This window comes from Lonchura striata, chromosome 4 (genome assembly GCF_050655825.1).
Source record: "Lonchura striata isolate lonStrDom1 chromosome 4, ASM5065582v1, whole genome shotgun sequence".
Classification (NCBI taxonomy): domain Eukaryota; kingdom Metazoa; phylum Chordata; class Aves; order Passeriformes; family Estrildidae; genus Lonchura; species Lonchura striata.
Genome location: NC_140706.1, coordinates 18,700,520 through 18,724,688, shown reverse-complemented (window position 1 = coordinate 18,724,688; position 24,169 = coordinate 18,700,520). Strand labels below are relative to the sequence as shown.

Below are 24,169 nucleotides of genomic sequence, written 5' to 3'. Positions count from 1 at the left end.
GGAAAAAGGAACAACACTGTTGGGAAGCAGTCTGAAAGTACTCCTCTGGACAAACCTAAGGATTTGGATTGCCCAGGAACAAAGAGAACGGGGCTTACACAGAAACTTCACAAAACAAACAAACATAATAAAAGCCACCAAACAAAAAAACAAACGAACAAACAAAACAACAACAACAACAAAAAAACCCACACCAAACAAAAAAAACCAACAAAACCAGGGAAAGTATTCTGGTGTGTTACTCCATTAAAATAATTAAAGAGAGGGAGGAAAAAAATGAAATCCAGAAGCAAAGCTAATTGAGGGCTGCTCACAATACTCAGGAGAGGACACAACTGAAAATGACTAAGCTAACACAATACCCTCTGTTATTTCAGTATGCTTTATAATGTAACAAGAGGAAGCAGAATATTAGCTAGGAATGCAATTTGTGCAATGGTAGAATAGTATTTTTGTTCTTAAAAATCTAATATCACTACTGAAAAAACTCTTCTGCGATCAGGGCCATTAAGCAGGACAGTACTGAACACAACAAAGAAAATATCAGAAGTGTCACCAGCAATATCTGCTGAGTATTTCCAATGATATCCACAATTTGAATCCTAAGGACAGAGGAAAATTTTCAGTAAGTGAAGAAGTCTCTTAGCTCTACAGATATAATATTCATCACTTCCTAATACCTTCTGGCAAACATGTCTGTTGCTTATGGTTCAGTCTTTTTTAAAGAACTAGTCAAACTGAAAAAGATAAACTTTTAAATTTAACCTGATGCAATACTACTTTTGTGACTATGCAAACTGACAAGTCTAACCAGTCTACTGCTAACTCTTAAGTGCCATCCAGCAATATGGTGAGACATTAGACAGGAAAGTCAGTTCAGTTTTTCTGATTATTTACTAAGTATTTAACAATCAAAAAAAAGTTAATATTTTTTTTTTTTTTCAGAAAAAACATGGAACCCAGAAACATTAGAAAAGCAAGGGATATGCCCAGAGCTTTTCTTCTTCTCTATTTTATTTCCATATGGAAATTCAGGCTACATTCAAGGAATGTTCACATAAGGACTGGCTTTATACTCTGTCTGGAGAGGTACCTTAAGCATATCTTCTGAGGTCACCTTCTGTTTACTGCAGTCTCAAAAGCTACATGCAGATGCAGCAAGTCAAAAAGATGGACTGCTACCCTTGTAGCACAACGGAACCTGTACACAAGAGCTGCCCTGTATTTTCTAGGAGTCTTTAACAATCACAATTGACTGTAAAGGCCTGGTCTACTTTTCCTTTGCTATCATCTGAAGTACAATTTATCACTTCAACAAGCTGACTGGGAGTAAAACTCAGTAAAACCTTTTTTAAACCTTGTTTCATAATGACTCCTTTGTTTTGCCTGCTAACTGTTGTGAAATACAGGTATTTTGCCCATTGCAAATAAAAAAAGAAAAAAAAGCAGAAAAGTTCTGACGTTTGTTTTGGCATAGTTCTCACGTTTGTTTTAACACAGTTCTTGGTATTTTGAAAGTGCTGCTATCTCAACGTAAGTATCGGGAACACTTATTTTATTTACTGTATTATCAAAACTGAACATGAGTCTGGCCAATAGCTGTATTATTAATTAGAACAGATTATCAGGATAAATTTTCATACCTTTCCTGCTTTAGATGACTCTTAGAGCAAGAAATTTGCTTTAGCTCTAGAGAACTGCCTGGTTTTTTTCCTCTCTACTTAACACATTCTTCTATCACTCTAACAGACAAACTAAGAGACTCGTTACCTCCATCATCAACAGCAAAACAATTAACAGAGGAAGGTACTCTTGTAAATTTAGTATTTATACAAAGATCCCTTGAGCTTTTATACTGTGATCAGAATTCCATCTCAGTATCATCTGTGCTGACTACAACAGTTTGTCACAATACATCAAGAGTACTTACAAGCCTCTTTCAAAGAGGAATCCTTACCCCAAATAGTTATTTTGATTAACTGCACTCCATGACTTATTGTGAGAAATATGTAATGCACACATACAAAATAAATCAAAAGCAGCATCAACCACACAACAGTAAATAAAAAAATGGAATGCAAAAGGAAAATTAAAAAAACAAACAAAAACCCTCACAAACAAAAACACAAACAAAACCCAAACCAACAACCAAACCAAACAAAAAAACCAATCCAAACTACACCAAACCAACAATACCCCACGACTCAATGCTGACAAAGAAGAACTGAACAGCAGAAGAAAAGAATTTGGCCAAAAAAATACTTGGACAAAAAGACATATCCAAAATAGTTCTGATATATCCCCATAAATTCTGGAAGATATTACATTTTTGAGGATTTTACTAGTTGTTACTGTATATCTACAACAAAATAAAGCATGAAAAGAAGCACACACATGCAGAATAACTGCAGTCTCTCACCAAAGCCTTTTCTTTTCTGAATTCTGACACTCACCACTGAAACCAGAGCTGGGTGGCAGATTTGGAAAGTAATGAAATATTTTCATTTTGAAAATAAGTACCTATACAGAATAATTTCCCCCACAGTATAAAGATATGGCAACAGCACACTGTAGCACCACTTCATTTTATTACATGGCACGTTTATATACTGGTGATGCCCTAACCATGGCATCTGCCTCAGTAAGAGCAGCATCTCTCTAGTGCCCACTCTAATATTGCCCACTATAACCAAAACACATTAATGACGAATACAGTCACTTAAGTCTTATTTACCATACCTTTCTCTTATGCAGATGAAAAACCTAAGGAAGTCTGATTTCTCCTGACCAGCTTTCATGGCCGCATGTGGGAGAGACAACATGATGTCACCTGTCAAAACCCAGCAAACAGCCCATAACTACACCAAGTACAAGAACAGAGGCTGGAGACAGTAATTCTATTTCCACCTCTCCACAGACTCTGTTTGACCTTGGCAGGCACTGGGGTTTTGTGCTTGTTTTTTCATGTTCAGGACATGAGGAGCTTTTACGCAGACGGCTGGACAACAACAATAACTGAGTACGGCTAATTATTATTTATTCTGCCTGGCCTTAGAACTCTTCCACAAGGGCATAAACCCAAGAGTGTGCACAAGCACCTTCAAAACTCTAGACCTTAATGTTAAAGTTCCCTTTATGTAAGGTCACCACCAAAAGCAGTAACACCCCTTACCAAGACAACCTCCTCTGTAATCCATAACTGATAAAAGCTTAGTTTCACAAATTCTTCTGCTAAACAAACAACTCTAACCTTATTTTCTACACTGGTAGTTCCTAATCCACAATTTGCAACTTACAAGCACTGCCTGCAAGATCCTTTGCCACTGCTCCCAGACAAAATTACATTACAGTGTAAAAATAAGAGCTGCCAGGAAAAGGAAGCAGGATATTTTCTGAAGAGTATATTTTATTCCATGCAGTTTCTACAGTTCGGCAAAAATTAGGGACCAGTATTTTGCACAATTCAATTCTCTCTTTAGGCTTGGAAAATTCTGAATTTCACAGCAGCCTGATCAAGTTTCATTTCAATACCAACTTTTCCTGGTAATCTCCCAAAACACCACACACTAAAAATATGCCACAAGTATGGCTTTGAAAAAAAACAAAGTGCAGTGAAACATCCCACAGACCAAGCAATGTTACCAAGAATAAAAGCAGAAAGACTTTTTTTCTGGCACATTCAGAAGAATGTCGATATTTGTCTGTATTCAAAGGAAAACATTTAGGTATTTATTCCTCTACTCAAATAACTATAAGAAATTAGATTAATAACTGAAACACCAACTAGGATCCATTCTAGTATAGACATTTTAATCTAACCTATGAGAAGTAGAAAAATTAAATTAAGAACCAGGTATGATTCTCACACAGAACAATTAAAAATGATTAGTTGCCAATACAGCTTGCTGCTCATTTGACAAAGTGTTCTGGATTTTCAATGCACTGATGAAATACCACTGCATACAAGCTAGTCATTCAGTACAACAAAATGGAGATAAACTCTTGCTCCTGAATAAGAAACAAATGAAGAAAAGTTATACCATAACCACAACCACGCTAAGGTCTTCATGTTTTCCAAGTGAAGCATGTAAACAACTTTAGAATCACAGACTCACAAAACATCCTAAATTGGAAGGGATCCATCAGGATCATCAAGCCAAATTCCTGGCCCTGTGCAGGACACCCCCAGATACACACCATGTGCCTTGAAAGCATTGTCCAGATGCTTCTTGAACTCTGTCAGGCTCAGTGCTGTGACCATGTCCCTGGGGAGTGTTTTCCTAATATCCAACCTAAACCTCTCCTGACATAAATTCAGCCTGTTCCCTTGCATGCTGTCACTGGTCACCAGAGAAGAGATCATGTCTGCCTCTCTGCTTCCTTCCGTGAGAAAGCTCTAGGCTATGATGAGGTCTCCTCCAGGCTGAATAAGACAGCTGATCTCAGTCATTCCTCGTATAACTTCCCCTCTAGATCCTTCAGCATCTTCATGGTGCTCCTCTGGATGCTCTCTAGGAGCTCTACATCTCTCTTACACTGTGGTACCCAGAAGTGCCCCCAGCACTTGAGTGAGGCTGCACAGTGCAGAGCAGAGCAGGACAATCCCCTGCCCTGCCTGGCTGGAGATGCTGTGCCTGATGGACCCCAGGACAACCTCAGCGCTCCTGGCTGCCAGGGCACTGCCAGGGCACTGCTGACTGATGTTCGACTTTCTGTCAACCAGGACCCCCAGGTCCCTCTTGAGCCCCCCTGCCCCAGCCTATGCACATCCACAACTGCCCCATCACTGGTACTTGTCCTTGTTAAATTTCACATCTGGTGATTGCCCAGCCCTCTAACTAGCCAAGATCACTCTGAAGGGCTTCTCTTAACTATGGAAATATGTTCTTCAATTCAACACGAATGTTTCAAGACTCATCTACATAAAATGACATGCTCAAAAAAGAGCTTCACAAGGTTCCTCAAGACATGTGTTGTTGGCTGAAGTGTTCAGGCTATTTTAGAGAGAACAAATAATGTCCCAGCAGCATGCCATTCACTAAAATATTTTATTAATCAAACAGTAAAACATTATAACAATTATACCTTATAATAAAATCTTACAGATCAGTCAAGCTTAAAAAAAACTAAAAAAATTAGTTTTTATCTTAATCTCCATTTTATATTTTATATGTATTTTTAATACATATATAGTATTATATATATGATAATAGTCTGTCTATTGTAAGAATCCAAATCTGCAAGCTTAATCAAGAGACTTCTCACACTGTACATACTGAAACCCTTACATTCTTTTCTTTCTTGGTAAAAGATTTACCACCACAAATATGTAGTTTATACATTTACAAGCACAAGAGCAAGAAGATACACAGCCATATGTCACCATCTGGATAACTAAAGTGCAGTTCAAGAGCATGAAGTATTTTTTAGAAAATTAAATTATTTTTAACAGTATAAATAGGCTCTGAAAAACGGCTGTGAAGTGACATAGAAATAGTGACAAAGAAGGAGTTTGCAAAAAAGTTGCAAAATTAAGCAAAAAAGTTGCTTAATTTTTTTTGTAAAAGGTAGCAACCACAAAATACAAGTAAAGAACACCACATAAGTAGCACACCAGGAAATGAGAAACTCTACGTTTAGCCCTTATTTTTCCAAGGCTCAGTAAGAATATAGGGATATGGAAGCTGCTTCTATTAATAATTTCCTCTTCAATGAAGTGTATTAGCTGTTTCCTTCTCTGAGTTTTTACATTACAAAAATAACCATAATTCTATATTATTTCCTTACTTCGTATAATCTTGTTAATTAATGTGATTATGTTCAAAGTAAGGATGAAGTGTATAACATTATAATGCTATAAGCATTTCTACATAAAAATAATAGAAGTTCACTGAGATTGAGACTCTAATTTATAATTATAAAACTGCCTTGAAATACTATAGAATTAAAAGGTATGTCCACTTTTGTCAACAGAATTAGGATTTCAATACAGCTAGTGACATTTACCTACAGAATTAGGATTTCAATACAGCTAGTGACATTTACCTTTTTCTTCTTTTCACCTAAACACAAAAGAAGAAAATAAGTAATTCCATCAAAGCCAATACTCATAATTGCTCAATTTTTAGAAACATTGAAATAACAAATTTAAAAAAAAAACACCTAAAATACACCTTCCCTGTGAAATGCTCTTGGGAGGCAGTATTTCAGCACATTAGTGCCATATAGTTCAGTTAATAATGTGCTTGCAATTAACATCCAGAGAATTTAGGGTTGCAAGTATTACGAACACAGAAAATTGATGTCCTGAAACTTCAGAATTCTGCCAGCATGATTTCGTCCCCAAATGTCAAACTAATACTGTGCATAAGCTACATAATTCATCCCAAGAGAGATTCTAACAAACTGCATAAGAGAATACTTATTTGTATTAAATCTGTACTTTAAAAATTCAAATGCCAACCTATCTTTTCAAGTTTATCTAAAACCAAACATAGCACAGAACAGGTATGCATTGCACCTTAACTGCAATCTTCACCAGCAATGAATATATAAAACCTTTAAAACTATAAAACCTTTCCTCAAAATCTTTACCTGTGAAGGCACCACAAGTCTTTTAGAAAGATTTTATACACACCTACAGGCTACTTGCTCTTATTTTCAGTTTTTTTAAACACAGAAATTGGAGTTCTAAATTATAAAATATAGTCCTAAAATAAATTATGACTGCAAAATAGAAATTAGCAAGTCAGAGGAAAGAACACAAACCCATTATCATTATGCAATTCATAGTACGGAACAATACTTAAAAGAGAACTATTTTTGCAAAGAGATATCAGCAAATGATACTGCCTTTTAAATGGCTGTAACAAGCACACACATACTATACCAAATACAATAGTCTACAGATTATTTCTGGAGAAATGAAGCTATAGAAAGATTATTTTCAAACTTTCTTTGTGCTCTGTATCAAGCAGAATAAGTCAAACAACAAAGAGCTACTTAATATAGTGAACAGCAAAAGCAAATAAAATCAAAATTAAGACCTTAACTCCATAAAATTGCTTCTACTGAAAGTAGAAGGTTAAAAGGTTAAAACGAGTATTTGCCAGCATTTCAGAAGACTCTTTCAAGAATATAGTGCTCACAAGGATTTCCCAATAGTCTGACTTGACAGCTCTTGCTGCTTGATAACGATTTAAAATGTTAGTCACACAAAACCATCTACTCATTTGACTGTGAACGAGTTTTTCCCAATCTTTAACACTCATCACAATACAATAGGTGTAGTTATACTACTCAAATCTTAATAAGCATTGTTAAAATCCTCAGTGACAGTAAAAACCGTAGCCTGAAGAACCCATCCATGAATGCTAGTCCTATAGCCTACATCATCCTGTTTCCACTCCATAAACGTCACTGAAACCATTCTGACACCTCTTGCAGCCTAACCCTATGATGAGGCTCAGAATCAATACATAATTGTTATCTTCCTTGACCTGTCAACCACCCAAGTCTACCAGCAATGCTTCTTTTCCAGAAATAACTCTCCTTCATTCCCTTGGCATTGTTGTTCTCATGATTCACCCCTTATCACTCTGTTCTTTCAATCTTTCCTTCTCGAGGAGCCTCCTCATTCACCTGTATTATTTTATGAATCACTTCATAGGCTTTGGTCTTGCATCCCTTTCCATTTGTCTGCATTCTATCCAGGGCCATGATTCAAATTCAACCATGAACGACCTGCCATCAATCAGAAATATTCTTTCTACTCCCTATCTCTTGTGTTTGTCCAAGTCAACACCCCAGCTTGAGTCTCTCTTTCCCTACACTGATGCCTCACTATCAGCTCAGCCTCAGCACAGACAACACACTGGTCTTATTCATTCCACCATTGCTTCAGTTTCCTTTCCACTACTGCAAGTCCTGAACTTAACTAAGCATTAGCTTTCAAACCTAGGTTCTTTATAGGTCCTAGAAATAACTTGCTCTAGAGATTCTAGCAATGCCCATCACATTACTAAGATACCCCTCCACTATCTGAAGTTTTATCACATGACCACAGGAGTCTGATCCTTAAGGACATTTCTCTCTTGATAGCATTTTTAGGCTACAGCCAGGTCACAAAAGCCCTTCCTCATCTCACTTCTTGAGCAGCATCCACTTCACTCTCTATTTCAATACCCTCACTGGTCAAGGCCCTTATTCTAAAATTATTAATCAGGCTGTAGATGAGGTTAAAGTTCTGGTGAATTGTTGTATTTTCACCTCTGAACTTCTTTTCTCTTGCCCTTGTGGTTGGGAGATCTCCAAGAAGCAGCATTCTCTTTCAAAAACCTCCTACAATTGGGGTTTTTTTCATATTTCTCATTAAAAACAAAGAAACAAAATCACCAGATGGCTGTCACATCTATACTACTATACAAAAAGTCACGGCACTCATACCAAATATTCTCCTGTGCCATCACACACCTCCTAGGTCTTCCCTTACCCTTAAATCATTAAGCATTCTGGTTCAGGAAACCCCTCATAACCGCTGAACTCCAGGATGACTAATTCAGACATGGAACTTGAACAGCTTGTTACTTAGAAATGTGACTAAAACAATTTTCTACTGTACAGTGCCTATGGAAAACCAGCATCATACCAGCAATAAGCCTACTCAAACTATTTTTGGCTTTTCCAAGGCTTCTCAACCTGTTTGAAAAATAATCCAAATGCTATATTGTATACTGCTGTTACAGAGATTTTAACTGGTAATTGAGTACTTAAAACAATGTCTACTATTTATAATTTCCATCTGTTATTTCTGAGTTCACTTCCAGTATTTCTAAGATCAGGTTGTCCCAGGCTACTAAGAAGATACCATTCCATACTTTATGTCACTGTAAAATTATAAAATTAGTTTCATAGCACTAGAGATTTTCTTTGACCTATGGCTTTATTAGACCTAGCAGAGAAATATTCAAGCTAATGGATGCCTACAGGTGTTTTTGCAGTATAGCAATTATTTAAAAACAAGTGGCTTGCGCTCACAATATAATAAAGAAGCATGTTCATTAATTTTGTCATCTTAAAATGCTATTTCCCTAAATTGTACACAACCAAAACCAAAAATACTTCACAAAACCCAAAAAATACTATCCTATAATCCCAGCCATAAATTATCCACTTCTTTTAAACAGTAGTTGTGAATAGTAATTCCTTTTAAGTTACTTGTCTGATGTTTCTGTTTACTTTCTCACTGTATCTGGTTTTGACACTGTGCAGTTTGGCTTGTCACACTGTACATATGCACAAGTTTCATCAGAAGGCTCCTGTGAGGCAGCAGCACGAGCGTGCCACATGCTGCCAACAACAAAGCACGAACACACTCTGACTGCCCCCCAAAAGTGCTGCAGGAAATTCCTGCTATTGCATTCCAACACTGCATAAACCTATGTACCATAACTTAAGCTTAGGCACATAGTTTTCACAAGAAAGAAAAACAAAACAACTTTTTTCATTCAAGTAACACTGACTGCAAAAGAGCTATAAGTTTGAGTGCCCATGTGATGCCTAGTCAAACACAGTACAGGATTTGCATATTACATTCTTTAGTTATTGCTTTTTAAAACACTTTTTTCCCCCCGTCCAAGTAAGTTTTTACAGAACAGCCCAGAACGAAAACTTCTTATACTATTTTGAAAAAAAAAAAAAACCACCTACTGCAGAATCATCAATTTTTAATTCTAATACACACAGACAACTCAGCATCAGAACCACATTCCAAAAACAGGTAATTTAATAAAAACAATTAAAAAACAGGCTCCTTCATATAATATAACTACAACATCAACAAAAGGTAGCATATTTCATTTTACCTACACTGGAAATATTTAACAATAAGAAAACAAAATTATTTTTCCAGATAATTATTTGACTTAGGGGCTTAAACAATAAAGGTAGCATAAAATCCCAAACTACAAACAATTATTTAACTCTCATTAAAATGGCATTTTTTCTACTGTTCTGATTATTTGATCACTGTTTTTAAAATAATCCACAGTTGTTTTGTCAACATTTTAACACACATCTGAAAAGGATAAAACTAATGTCACAAACATGACATCACTTCTGACAATCCTGTAATGATCAATAAACAAAAGGAAATGGAGTCCAAATATTCAGATGAGTAAACTAATAGAAACATAGAAAAACTTAATTACTAAGTGGAGCACAGGCTAATAGTTATAGCAAACTTTAAAAGCATTTGTTCCCTTCTTTCAAGTCTAGCCTCTAAACTAGTACAATCCAGGAATCTTTTACAAACAAGATTAGCTTCCCTAAAGAACATTTAATTGGGAAATTTTGTATCAGCCACAAGACACCTTCTTCAGGAAAGAAATCAAGTAAAAGCTTCAATTTATTTTTTGACAAACAAGAGTGAGGAATTGGAAACACTACTGCAGCTAATCAAAACAACAAAATACCATAATGCTACCTTCTCCACAAGAACAAAAGCATCAACCACCAACTCCACCCCACCCCCAAGCAGGCTGTTGCTCTCTAACCACAGAGCCAATGCTGTAGACAATGTAATCCCACAGGGAAGACAGAAGGTCACAGACACTGTGAAATCTTAAAATAAGTTCGGCGTTTTAGAAAGTCCTAGAAATACTTTAACGAGACAAAATTTCATTTGGAACAGGTGGAGTACAGATACAGCCTGCTCTTCTCCTGTCTCTTCCCTCAACACATAGAGGGAGGTCACACTTGCTCAGCGTAGTGCAATATTAAGGATACAGCACTTAAAAAAAGCAGCAGCAGCAGCAATCAAGATGTGGCAAGGATGGCAACGTGCAATGTGACACTGCAGGTGTGATTGCACACTGTATACCAGCAGTGGATCTGTTATTATTCATCAGCTGTAGGTGGCTAAGAGAGTGTCACTTATTACAGTGACACATGCTGCAGCTGGCTAGCCATGATTAAGTATTACCCAGTGCGGTTGAAAGGGATGGAGACTACCATTCATTATGATCCAGCGTGGCTTAGTGGCGTAGGGAGGCTGCTACCCTTCCTTGCAGCCCAGCATTTGAAGGAAGGCAGCTAAAACTCAACAAAGCCCTGGGAATGGTGTGCAGAGAGGAGAGAAAGGGAACCTCGGTCGCCCAGCCCGACGGCACGGGTGTCCCGCTAGCAGGGGCGGAGAGCCGCCCGCGCCCGGCGCGCCCGGCGCGCTCCGCCGGCAGTGACAGCGCCGGGCCGGGCCCCGGCCGGCCCTGCCGTGCGAGGGGCGCTGGGCACCGCGCTCAACTTCCAGCCGCAGCAGCAAACGCCTTTGTCCGAGCGCTCCCCGTCCGTAGCCGGGGGAGCCTGGAGGACCCACGCCTACGGCGGGACGAGCCAGGGCGAGCGAGAAGGGAGAAGAGCCCGTGCCAGCCCCAGGTCTGCTCCCAGCTGGGCTCCGCCGCTCCCCTGGGACCCCTCAGAGCGGGACCCGCTCCGAAGCAGCCGGGATGAGCACTGACCCTGCACGGAGTCCCGACCGGCGCGTCCGTGCCGGAGAGAACGAGAGCAAAGTGAGCGCCCAGCCGCGCCGGGACTGCCGCGCCGCGGGGCGGCCGGAGAGCGCGGCCGCTGCCGGGCCGGCGCCCGGGGCGCCTCCTCCGTGCGCCCACCCGGCGGGACCCCAGCCCCACGAGGTTTGCGCCGCAGGGCCCGCCCGCGGGCCGTCCGGAGGGCAGTGCCCCGTTGCTCGAGCGGCGGCCGAGGAGCGAGCGGGAGGGCGCGGCGCGGTCTCGCCCCGGCAGCCGCGGGCGGCGGCGGCTCCGGCGGGCGCCGCGAACGCCCCGCACTCACCCTGTCACAACAGGCGCCATCTTCCACAAACTCTCGCCAAAACTCCTACTCTCGCGAGAGCGCCCCCCTCCCCACGGCCCAGAGCGCGCGTGCGCGGGCCCGCGAGACACGCGCGGGGCGGGGGGGGGGCGGTGCGCGCCGCCCACTCAGCGCCCGGGCTGCTCCCTCAGACACAACAGCCCGGGCGTGGGAACCGCGCCGCTCTCGCGAGAGTGCGCCGCCGGCCGGCAGGCGGACAGCGGCGCAGGTCTCGCGAGAGCGGAGCGCGCTCCGGGGAAACCGAGGGATTCCCTCTGCCCGCTCGCGCGTCCCGCCCCCGCCGGCGCGAGGAGGGGCGGAGGGGGAGGAGCCATTCGGGGCGGGGCGGGGGGCGGGGCCGCCGCTGGCGCGCGGGGACCGGCCCGCGGCCGCCGCCGCCTGCAGCCGCGCCCCCCGCGGGGCGAGCGCGCGGGGCCGCGCGCCTCGTGCTGCCCGCGGGCGCGGCACGTGCTGAGGGGCCCGTGGGGCGGGGCTGGGCACGGGGCGCGGGGAGCTCTTCGTCTGACGGTGAATAAAGGGCGGGGGGCTGCGGTTTGGAGCCTCAGCTCTTAGGAAGACCTCTCGGGTTCCTCGCGTGGAATTGTTAACATCTTTTTTTTTTTTTTTTTGTAGAAGTCAGTTTTACATGAGAAACCCGGTTTCATAACTTTGTTTTCATCCCCATCTGAAGTGCGTAAGATGCGTTTGTTTAGCAAACAGAAGCAGCGGGGTCTGGCAGGGTCCCAGCCAGCTGAGCGAGCCCCGTGGCCACAGGCGGCCGAGTGCGGGCACGGGGACACGAGCGATCTGCCGCACGGGCTGTGCTCCACGTGTGATAAAGACCACAGAAAAACACGATCCCTGTTCTGGATTCATGTAACAGCACCCTTCGGGGCGCGGGTGTGATTGTCCATTAGGAGACTAAGTTTGAAAAACAATCCTTTTACATTAAGCCTTCTGTCTGTTTCAACTTCGTCTGTGTTTAGTATAACACGTCAGTCTAACTCCGGGACAAATGCTACATTGATTAAAGATTGTTGAGGTTCCAAAGCCCACATCTTTTTTACTATGTTAGCTCTACGTCTGCTGTCTTCCAAATTACGGGGAAAAATAACATTTCAGTAGTCCCACGAATAAGATTTCAGATTTCTTGCCCACATATGCGCTTCACTGCTTATGCTAATTGAATGAATAATGTCTCAGATAAATAAAAACACGTTTCAAGAGATTCCTTAGTGACAAAGTTTTCTGTACGTGTCACTGTACAAACAGCTATTGTCTCCTGTCATTAAGGGACTTTCCCCATCATGATTTCCCCCTACTCATTAGATACAAGAGGACTTTGATTGGCTCCCTTGTGCGCACAGTTCTCGGCAAAAACACAATGCATACTGGAAATCTATATTGTTTGCAAAGAGCAACTCGTAATCCGTTTGGAAATCTCTTCCTAAAAACATCTCTCTCTCTTTTTTTTTTTTTTTTTTTTTTTTTCCTTCTCTTCTCCCAAGGCTAAAGAATTATCTCAGCTCATGCTAACTCCATTCCGTTAAGAATAGTTTCTGGATGTTTGCCATGGACTGTCTCTAGATGGTTATTTTGTGGGGCCCCTCTTTTAGTGTGTTTTGAATCAAACTGGAAAATCTAAAAATATAGCACACAATAATCTGCAGTGTCTGGTCTCTTTTAATAATTGACAATGAAGGCACTTTGGTTAATAATCAGATTAATTGGATACTGGAGCAGGTATATTATTTAGAAGAATTAATAATCATAGAAACCATTGTAGTCCTTTCCATCACTGACAGCAGTACATTATAAAACAAATAACCATTGATTTTGTTTTCTTAAATTATAAATTATCTACAGTTCAAAAGGCCAGGAATACTATTCCAATCAAAAACAATAGCTTGAACTTCATGTGAATAGCTGATGGAAGAAAAGATAATAACCCTAAAGGATTTTTAAATATTGTTTATGCATTGAATTTTTTTCTTGCTGCTAAAAGTTTGTATTTCACATAGATTGTGAACAGCTCCTATTGATTTTATTGGAAACAAAAGCATCCACTACCTCAGGGAACTAGACCTCACCTTCTGGCCTGTAACAAATATAAGCACTTCCAGAGCTGAGGTAGAAAAATTTAAATACCAGGTTTGCACCATTTAAATTTTTGTGTTTGCTATGTAAATTAGTAGTTTGACTTTTTGATTTAAGCTCAGCTGAGGTTGTCAAAAGGGCTCTGAATCAGGCCTGACACTTCAGAAACCATTTGGAATATCACAGCTTGCAGGCATATTTGAAGGATGTGACTTCCACAGGTGTTGGGCCTCACCTGTGTTCCAAGCAGATGCCCTGCCAGGTGCTCAGAATCATTAGCCACCTTTGAAAATGGAAGGCTGTTCATGCAGGAAATCCAGTTTACTCTCACTTGTCAACTGGGGGACAGGACCGCCTTGAATTTGGATTCACCAACATGTATGTTTTGTGGACAGAACCACTTGGCCAGTGCTTAGTGGATCTCAGCAGCTTCATTTTGGGAATCCATATGGTTCCCCTGTGCACTCAGTCTTGCTTTGTGTGGAAAGACGAGGAAAGACAAGGAGCCTAGCACGAGCCTACGGAATTGTTAGGATCAGGCCATTGGTGTGGGCAGGGAGGTCTTTTGGCCTGGAGTGTTGTCCCACCAATGGTGCTGCAGGACAGGAGCTGCTGGCCAGCAGTGCTCAAGAAGCCCAGCTTTGGAGGAGAAGGGCAGTCATGAGCAGGGAGCATGAGATGCAAGCTGCGATAACCAGGCCAAAAATTTCAACAGCTTGTTTGACCAGTCCAGAACAAACTTTCTCCAGCTCAGCCTTGGCTCTGGGCTTCCCATAAGCTCATTCCTTTGGGCACAACACTAGCTAATTAATATGCTTCTCATTTGGCAACTGCTTCCCACCTCATTGGTTTGGAAAAAGATGAGAAAACAAAAGACCTGCACACTTTTGTGTAGAAGCAATTCCATGTTTCTTATGTGCTTAGCACAAGCATGTGAGACATGAGCAAGGGGACAAGAGACTCTGTCTCAGATCAGCCTGTCTTACCAAAAAATATCTCACAGTGTGTCCTCTGAAATCCCAGCTATTTTAAAATTCAGTGACCTTAAAAAGCACTGTAGGTAGTGAGAACCGCAGTTATCTGGATCTCTTCATTATAAGGAGCAGGTTTATCTTGAGACGTTGTAGTTTGTAGGTGGTGTAAATCACACATTTGAGTGGTAGGTACTGTGATACAACCCTGCTGGGATTTCATAAGCACAGGATGTACAGTGTGGTTCAATCGCGTGTCTAGGAAAGCAAATAAACAGGCAGTTGCCCACAGAGCATCTCTTAGATCTGAACTGTGGTGCATGTGCCAACAAAAGTTATCGCTTAAGCTGCTCGCCAGCCAGCTCAATGTCAGAAATGTCTGCTGTTTGAAATGGATGCTGATGTTCAACACTGTTCAGGGAATTTGCAACATTGTCTTAAGGATGACAAAGAGAAAGAATACCCTAGTTAGCAGTCTGCAGCAGGAGCATTGTTAAATAGTTTTTGCTTGTGTGTTGTAGTCTCAAAGAGGATGGTAGAACAAAGAAAAAATCTGAATCCATGTCGTAATGCGGGCTCCGGTGTAAGTATACCTTGGTGTGGCAGTCCCCAGAGGCTATAGTCAAGCTTGGGCCTCATTATGGTGTTGCCTTGAAAGCAAGTACAGTCCCTTCCCAGAGTGTTCTTTTAGAGTAAAGACAAGAAGAAAAGAGTATAGCAAACATTAGGAAGGAAGAAGGGAGGGAAGATGAGGTTAACAGTAATAGCATCATATGGTTATATAGGTTAACAGTGTGAACAACTTGATGACTGACTTCTATAACCTCTTATTTTTAAATACTTTCTAGAACAGCATGCTAAGACACTTTGCATTGTATTAAATTTTGCTCCTCACCCTACCCCAGAATAGTATCTTATTTTCCATTGGGTGAAATGTTTTGTCAGTTTGCATGTAAATTACCCTGCATCCCTCCTTAGTTTTACTGGGCTCTACAAAGAGTGCACCTCTGAACCTCTCTCACTCAGCATTCCTCCACTCATGCACGATGCCTGTCCACCAGTTAAGTGTGGCACCAGGTTATTGCCTTAGCCCTGCCTCCCATGCACAGCCCTCTGCAGTGATGGCTGGTGCCATCAGTCCTCTCATCCTCAGGGTGTCCCTGCAGGTTCCACCAGACCTCAGTGAATCATTTGGAGGCTAAAATGCCATGTGGCTGCCCACCACACACCGGGTAGTGCCAGCCCCCTGCACCCCAGCATTCACAGGCAGTGGCAGAGCAGGGTTCCCCAGGCCCCACCTTGGTGGCTGTGCTGCCCTGACCTTCTGCCATGGCTAATGTGTGCACGCACCAAAGCAGTTCTAAGATTAAAGTTCTAAGATGCAGGATTACAAAGTCATTCATTACAAGGAATACAGCAAGATAAAGTGTAAAAATATCCATGTTTTCAAAACGTACAGGAGAAGATACAGCTTCTTTTCAGTTGTCTGATCTCTGTAGGACTGACTGTGAGCTGAAGACATCTAAGGAAGTTATTTGCATTCTATTGGAATCAAGAAAACAGGGAAGATTGAACTAGTTGATTAGACTATGAATTATCACAAATAATTAAAAAAAAAGGAAGATTTAAAGATTATATTACTCAAAATGTTTTATTGATTTTATTAATATATAAATAAAAATAATTTTTGCAATGCTACAGTTCTGAATTGGTATGAATACAGATTTTTTTTTTGAAGGAAAACATTTTAACTAGAGGTGCTGTTGCAGTTCTGTTGTTTTCCTGATGTGTGTCAATTCACATTTACACTCAACCCCAAGCCTGTAATTTAGTGACTGAGTTAGTCTGGTCTTTAATTCATTAGGCTCTTTGAGAAAACATATGCTGACAGACTTCACCTCTGTGTGTAAGTAAAATGCGGTCTTTGAAAACAAAGAATGAAAACTCATTTGATTCTACAAAACACAAGAGAAATACACACTCTTAATTATACACATTTTTCTTACTTACAGGGAATGTGTAACAGAACAATGCTTAAGGAAATTTCAGACTAACTATAACAAGGTACAAAAAAAGAATTCATCAGCCTACTATAAAAGAAAACCACAAACTGCACGTGACCTCTTGATATAGCTATCACTAAAAACCCATTTGCCATTGTAAACCATCCCATTTTACTATGTATTAGGGAAGTCCTTGTCCCAGTGATAACCACACACTATGTCAAAGGAGGAAATATGGACAGAAATAATTAACCTAAAATTCTACATACAAATATGTGTGCACAGGAATTCTGTCTATAGAGAGAAGAGTTAGAAAATTAATTGATTCACAAGTGTAAAGTTGGATACCATATAAATGCTCTCTGGAGAATTTAGTGACAGGTAAACCTCATTCTTGTCCTATATAGAGAATTTAAACTAATTTTGTGTTTAGTCGCTTACAGACAGTACATGGCTGTGGTCTATAAAGATAATACTTGTTTTGGGGCTGTTTATTTAAATCATTTAGGAAGTTATACAATCTTGAAACAGAAGTCCAAAGGCATCACCAAAGAACATGTAATCCTAAAAAATATTTAACTTGCAATACTGCCATGTTGATATCTATTTGGGTTACAAAAGTTCTTGTTGTGGACTTAGTCTAGCCTTCATACTACTATCATTTTGCAGTTCCATAGACCATTTGCCATAATCCTTCTCCTGAAAATAGATGGACTGTTTCTGGCCGGAATTATTGAAAATAACTTCCATAAAAATTGCTCAGAATATTGCTCAGATCCAGAGTGGCTGACACCTTTTGAACTTTTTCCTCTTAGGGAATTACTCATGACCTTTTAATGCTAAAGTTTATTAGTGCTTGGATATCATATTGATGATCTTCATATAAATGAATGGATGAACAGATAAGTCACAACTAAGCTAATGATCTTACAGCTGTTATGAAGGTAACTGAAGACGTCATGGATGATAATTACTTAAGTAATTTCTCTGCAATTTTATTTACTGTCATTCTTGGTTCAGGATTCACTCTGTCTTTTTTAATCTTAACAAGTGGTGTTTCAATTTTAGTGTTCTAGACAGCCGTATCTTTTTCTAGAAATGCCGATATCCAGGCATCCTTATTACTCACGGTTTCATTATCAGTTTGTTTTTCTCCTCATTACTGGCACTGACCTTGCCAAGAACTAAGTACATGCATAATTCTACTAGTGTGATTAGACTCATTAAAGCTAATGGGATTAGTCAAGAAAGTAAACCTACTTCTGTTTAAGTGTTTGTTGTTTGAGGTAGTGCTGCTAGAATCAAGATGAGGAAAGTCTGGAAGGAATTCAGACTGAACAATAATTTTCATTAAACATAATACAAAGAGAAATTAAAAGATTTTTCTCTTGACCCAACCCTGATGTGTGCTCAACCCAAGGTGGTTTTACACTGGAGGTGAGCAGGGATTTCCTAAAATTGCTTTTTCTTCAAAAGATGGGGCTTGTCAAGAATTAAGCTGGCCTCAGCAAACTTTACCAGGTCATTTCTCATGTCTCAGATGAAATTTTTAAATTAAAGACAATGAGACATCTCAGCCACTAGCCCAGCAACAGCGGCTGAGTGTAACCTGATAGCAGTGTCATGGTGCTATGCCCTGGGAGACTCTGGTTCCCCCCAGGAATATTTCATTAGCGTGGGGAGATTGAGAGAGGCAAACCCAGAAGAGGTTTCCTCTTTCTGCACAGAAACAGGGAAATAGCACTGAATTAAACAACATTTCCTCTTGCAGAAGAATGGTCTCACAGTTAGAACATGGGCTTAAAGCTTGGGGGTCTTGTGTATAAAATCCTCAAGAGGTGTTTATGCCAGTATAAAGTGGGGGAAAAAATCTAAAGGATTTCCTTGCTATTCCTCCTACCCTACCTTTGTTCCTCATTTTGAGTGTTGCAAGTCTTCTGGTTTTTGACCTGCCAGCTGAAAGCCTCCCAGAAGCATTATAGCAGCCAGAAATACAATGTTTAGAGTGCACCTGGTTTTCAGCTCTTTTGTTTGAGAGCCGTCTCAGCTAGGGCTGAGAGGGGAGGAGCATGGAGTAGTTGCTCCACCATCTCAGGGAACTTCCCTTCTGGATCATCGAGACAATTTCATGGAGACTGGTAACACAGGCCAGACATAAAGTGGGTGATTATTAACTCCATCATGCTATAATTTGCCATTTCTGACCTCTGATGAGCTGCCTCATACACAGCGAGTTATAAAAAATCTGGCCTCTTACAGTATCGAATACAAACTGCTCTGCTATCAGTTCAAGGAAGTAAATTTCCCACGGCCTTGGAGGAAACATCACTTGTGGGCTTTCACCCATTTTATACCTTCCTTTCAAAACAGACACTTATTTTGGTCTCTATAAATATAAATGACAAGTAAAATTTATTTAAGCTGGAGGAAGGCTATTTGTAGTCTAAAAGTTAAAATTCTTAGTTAATACTGACTCCTGTACCCTGTCTTTTATTGTGCAGAAGTTAAAAATCAACAAGTCCATCTCTGCAAAGTCTAATATCAAGGGTGGTAGATATATTTAACTATTACTCAATTTTTCTTGGAAAGCAATTAATCTATGCCCCAATGCTCACAATTTTATTAACATTGGAAAGAGCCATGTGGTGTTCGTATAGTGTTTAAGCTCCATGAAGTCTCAGAGCCCAGGGTTTTCTGCTTACTGGCGGAGGAGGAGGGCTGGAGTGGCAGTTAGTGGTGCGCTGGTCCCTACTGTATATACAGCTGTTGCTGCACAGGGGAGGGAAACGCAGGGTCTGGCTGTCTGTTCCAAACAAAAAGAAATGGCACATGCTATTACTTCCAGATCATTGCAGTCCCTGCACCACCATCTGCTGGGGGTCAGAGCAGTTGTCCGGGTCGGCGTCAGTCATGCACAAACTCAATGCCTTCCACCGAGCTGCACCCAGCAGTACATATTTACAAGAACAATAAAGCAAACCTGCTCCCTGGACACAGGCACCACAATGCTCCATCACATTGGGAACAAAGGGGCACAACGAAAGTTGATATGCATTACAAAGGAGGTTCTCGGGGATCAGAGCTTTGTGATTTCAGGCCGTAACACAAATTGAAGGAAAGAAAAACTGTCACCAATAAGCCCAGACCTAGTGATCATTGTATTTGTAATTGACGCAGCATTGCTGAAAGGGCACCTGGGTCTCTGTGTTTCCCCTTTTCCTATTGTTAAAGTCTTCTGTAGAAAATAGTTAAATGGGAAAAGCTCTGATGGTAAATATTGAAAACTTGGATATGTTATTCTGTAACAGCAGCAAGATAATCTCTGCCACTTACCCCAGCTTGTCCATGCAGATCTCTTTTTCTGGGGCTTATGCCATGTGCTGGAGCGAGATGTGGAGAGCCCTGACTGACGTAAACTGAACAGTTCCTGGAAACCGGATGAGTACAACTGTGTCACTGATGTTGAAACCAAATGAGCAGTTTTAGCATCTCTCTGGCCTAACAACAGCTAGTGAGTAATTCATTTCTCCTGCTAAAAACGGCTGCTTCACCACCACTAGAGTGACACATCAGACGTTACTGTTGGTGCTGCAAACCTTTCACTTAGCGCTGTCCTGCACCCTTGGCTGAACATACGTGTACAGGCGTGACACCCCTGGGGCCTAGAGCTTGAGGTGGCATAGCTGGCAGTATGTTAAGGCATAGACATAAACAGGACAGGCCTTCTCTTAGGTCTGGGCTAGCTTGCTGCAGAGCTACATCCAGTGTTTCGGTGCTGCATCAAAATGGAATTCTCGATGCAGAGGCGTCTGCATTCAGCTGAGTTTATCAGTTTGGTCTCAGCATCAGCACTGTTAAAACAGGCAGCAGTGCCAGCATGGGGTGAGGGAAATAGGCAGCAGTTCTGGAAAGCTATGAAAAGGGCAGGTGGAGCTACACCCAGAACATTTTTCAAGTGAGGCTCATTGCCAAATAACTAGAAACTATGCTGTGCTAGCAAAAACACACGAAGGACTTCTGTAGTTCCTGCCTCACATAGCTACAGTGTCTGTCACAGCACTACCAAATACATAATCTTTGACATTTCATCTGATAATTAGTGGTTTTGGCACAAGTAAGCACACTCTTGTTAGTTCTATCCTCAGTTGCTTTTTTACTAAGCATCCCTCGTCATTTTTGTATAAAACCTCTCCAGTCCATGTAATGTTTGACAGCCTTCTTGGATGATTTGCCTGAAACATGATATGGAAGAGGACACCTCCAGGTAGCTGCACACACATGTCTTCCAGACCCCACCTTCCTGGCCTCACTGGCACCAGGACACCCCAGCTGCCGGAGCCGCAGAGCTGGTTCTGGAGCCTGCGAGGGCATGCAGAGCAGCTTTTGCTTGTTTCCTTGGAGAACCTCACCAGCTCAGTTACATATCTGTACTTGGAGGACACTTTCCCTGAGCTGAACTCACAGAGCTGAACTCCACAAGTTTGTATTGTAGTTAGGCAGGCTTTCAGCAGTGGGTCAGAATGAAAAGAAATATTTTTTTTTTACCATCTGGTCCTGTGGAACTGCATTTAAAGTAAAAGCTTCAGAAGAGTAGTCAATGTATAGCTTAGATGCATTTACATAATAAAATGTATGCAAAGTGTAAATAAGTTTGTATCTCTAATTTTGGAGAGGAAAAGACAGGGGATGGAAAGCTGGCAGAGTGGCTCTGCAAGGATATTAGTAATAAAATGAAAGGACAGAAAGCCTTCAACCTGTAGGGAACTGATGCGATTAATGTGTGGGGACTGAAAGTCATTTCCATTAGTAGTCCAAAGTAAGTGATTGTGCTATATGTCTAGTGCACCACAGAGAGCTGCTACATTGTGGAAATCATCTTGTTTCAGTGCCTGCTTGCGCCCCTGCTGGAGGCTTTATTCTACCAGTCAGTGATTAGTGTAGGGAATAGTCTGGGTTTCCCAGTCGTCCTTCTGGACATAGTTCAGACGTTGAGGAATTTGTTGTAGTAGAAGGTGCCCCTGCCCATACCAACTAGATGGTCTTTTAAGTCCCTTCTAACCCAAACCATTCTAGGATAATGTGATATTCTTCACATAATTCCAGGGAAATTTAGAACTGGTCTCATGTATTCTGCAGATAAATAGGAAACTTCAGTATTCAGGAGGAACTTTACAGGTCTTGTGGTCACTAGCAAATGTAAACTACAAGAATAGATACATTCTGACTAATGAAATAAAATTTCTGATAAAAATAAAGCTTTTACTGGATAAACAATCAAACAACTGTGTTGGTATGATATGTTATCTGTAAACCATGCTCTTGGTGGAATATTCCATCCTCCTCAATCATATGTGGCATACTTAAATGCTGCCCTGGATAAACTGTAGTCTTCACTATGTTGTAAGACTATCATTGCAGGGAAAAAAGATTTCTGTTTATTTTTCTTAATTGCCTAGATAAAATGAATCTATACCATGTCCAACCCAGCAGGTATCCAGTTATGCATACACCTTAGGAGTCTAATGTTGAAACCCTGCAGCACCCAGGGGCTGAGAGGAAGCTTTTATGTTTGGGTACTTAAGTGGAAGATGAGCTGTTGGGAAAATCTAGACCAGAATAATAGTTTAACTTTTTATATTGACTCTTTTATTTCATTAACATCACCCTTTATCTCTGAGTTTTTTGTAAAGAGTAATTCTGCAAGTTGCTACATCTCTGGGCAACATACATTCAGCCCACACAAGGCACAACGTGCTGAGTCACACAGCACACAGAATGTGTACACCCATGGCTGTTCATGCCAGCTTTATTCTTTCTGCTGCATCAGTGACAGCTATTGGAGAAAAAGTGATGTTTGATCAAACTCAAATTGCACAGAGGGAAGGTTTGGCCTTTTTGAACAAATTTAAACTTTCACCTTCTGTGCCAGTTGAATACATTGCATCAAGAGACAGTGATGGTTTTGATCTGGGATTAACTGTTGTAATTTTGGATTTACTGCCTTGTGCAGCCTTGGCCTGATTTTTACCCCCAGACCACTTATATGCTGCTTCTTAGCATATCTTCCTTGTACTCATTTTCAAATCTACTAACCTCTCTTCTTCCTACCTGTTCTCTGAATTCTGTGTGCAGTAATATCTGCTGGTTTCTAATGCCTGATGGCCAGATAAATGACCATTAGGAAATAATGGATTAATAAAATACAATTACGTGTTTTTATGAATGCAATGTTTTAGTGATTTACAGCTGGCCTAGGGCATATATATGGTAAATATGGACTTTTGTTGCTTTCGTACTGCATCCCTTCTCACTGTTTATGCTCTCCACTTATAGATTACATTTTAGCCCCTTGAATTTTCCTAATTGAAGAAGCCTTTGCAGTGGTGTTTCCTTAGCATCATATAGAAGGTTCCTCAAATATATTGGAGATGCTTAAAACTTCATGAGGGAGAAAAAGCTTTTAATGTTTAAATATGTTCCCATTGTTTGTGTTTTTTTTTCTTTTGTCATAGAAATCTTTTAAAAGGAATATTCAAAGGGTTGTCTTGCCTTAATAAACTTAGGAAACTTTCAGCTTGTCCCTTATGTTGAGTACAAATGCAGCTGTTATTACTCTGTTTTTACTTGCACATTTTAAGCCATTGCACTGTGTTAGTGATTGAGTAGCACTTCACTGAGCAATAGAACTGTGTTCGCTCAGCTTAAATGCTGCTGCAAAAGAAGCACAAGAGAAAAATGTTTTTAAGGTTCTACAGAAACTCTGGCTAAGCTGCAGTGGTGTACTGAAAAGAGGTGTGGCAGAGAGAGAAATACAGAAATTAAGGAAAGATTGGTAGAAAGGCAAAGGGAGAGACTGTTGCTTTGGTAAATAAAGAGAGGGGGGGCTGAGCAGACAGCGTCAAATTGCTCCCCATCTCTGTCCTGGCGCTTGCAGATCTATTGAAAACGGGCCAGAAGGACATGCTGAATTTGTTACTCCTGTGTGCCAGCCTTTTCTGCAGCAGCAAGAGAAACCAATCAGTGCTGCTTCAAAAGCAGCTGGAAACTGAGAAATCCCTGGTCCCCTGCTGCCTGGCAAGCAGCAATACAGGGTCTTCTCAGTTTCCAGCCACTATAGAGGCTCCATTGACAAAATGTGTGCAGCATTTGAAGGAGTACAATGTGACAATGAAAGAACCTGAGGGAAACAAAACAAGGAAGGGGGAGAAAGGAAGAAAGGGGGAAGAATTAAATGGG

The 24,169-nt window shown here is 41.1% G+C and overlaps 1 protein-coding gene across 3 annotated transcripts in view; it reads right to left on the bottom strand.

Annotated features, from left to right (window-relative positions):
- RBPJ (recombination signal binding protein for immunoglobulin kappa J region) overlaps positions 1–11,871 on the bottom strand; it is a 57,645-nt gene extending 45,774 nt beyond the window's left edge. Inside the window, exon 1 of one of the 3 annotated variants that reach the window (XM_021554435.3) lies at positions 11,845–11,871. In XM_021554435.3, the coding sequence (XP_021410110.1) occupies positions 11,845–11,864 (20 nt within the window). In that variant the 5' untranslated portion in view covers positions 11,865–11,871. Of the gene's footprint in view, positions 1–2,739; positions 11,231–11,513; positions 11,581–11,844 lie in introns of those variants that run through there. The other 2 variants (XM_085577764.1, XM_085577763.1) reach the window with 2 other exon arrangements.
- Positions 11,872–24,169: the final 12,298 nt, after the last annotated feature.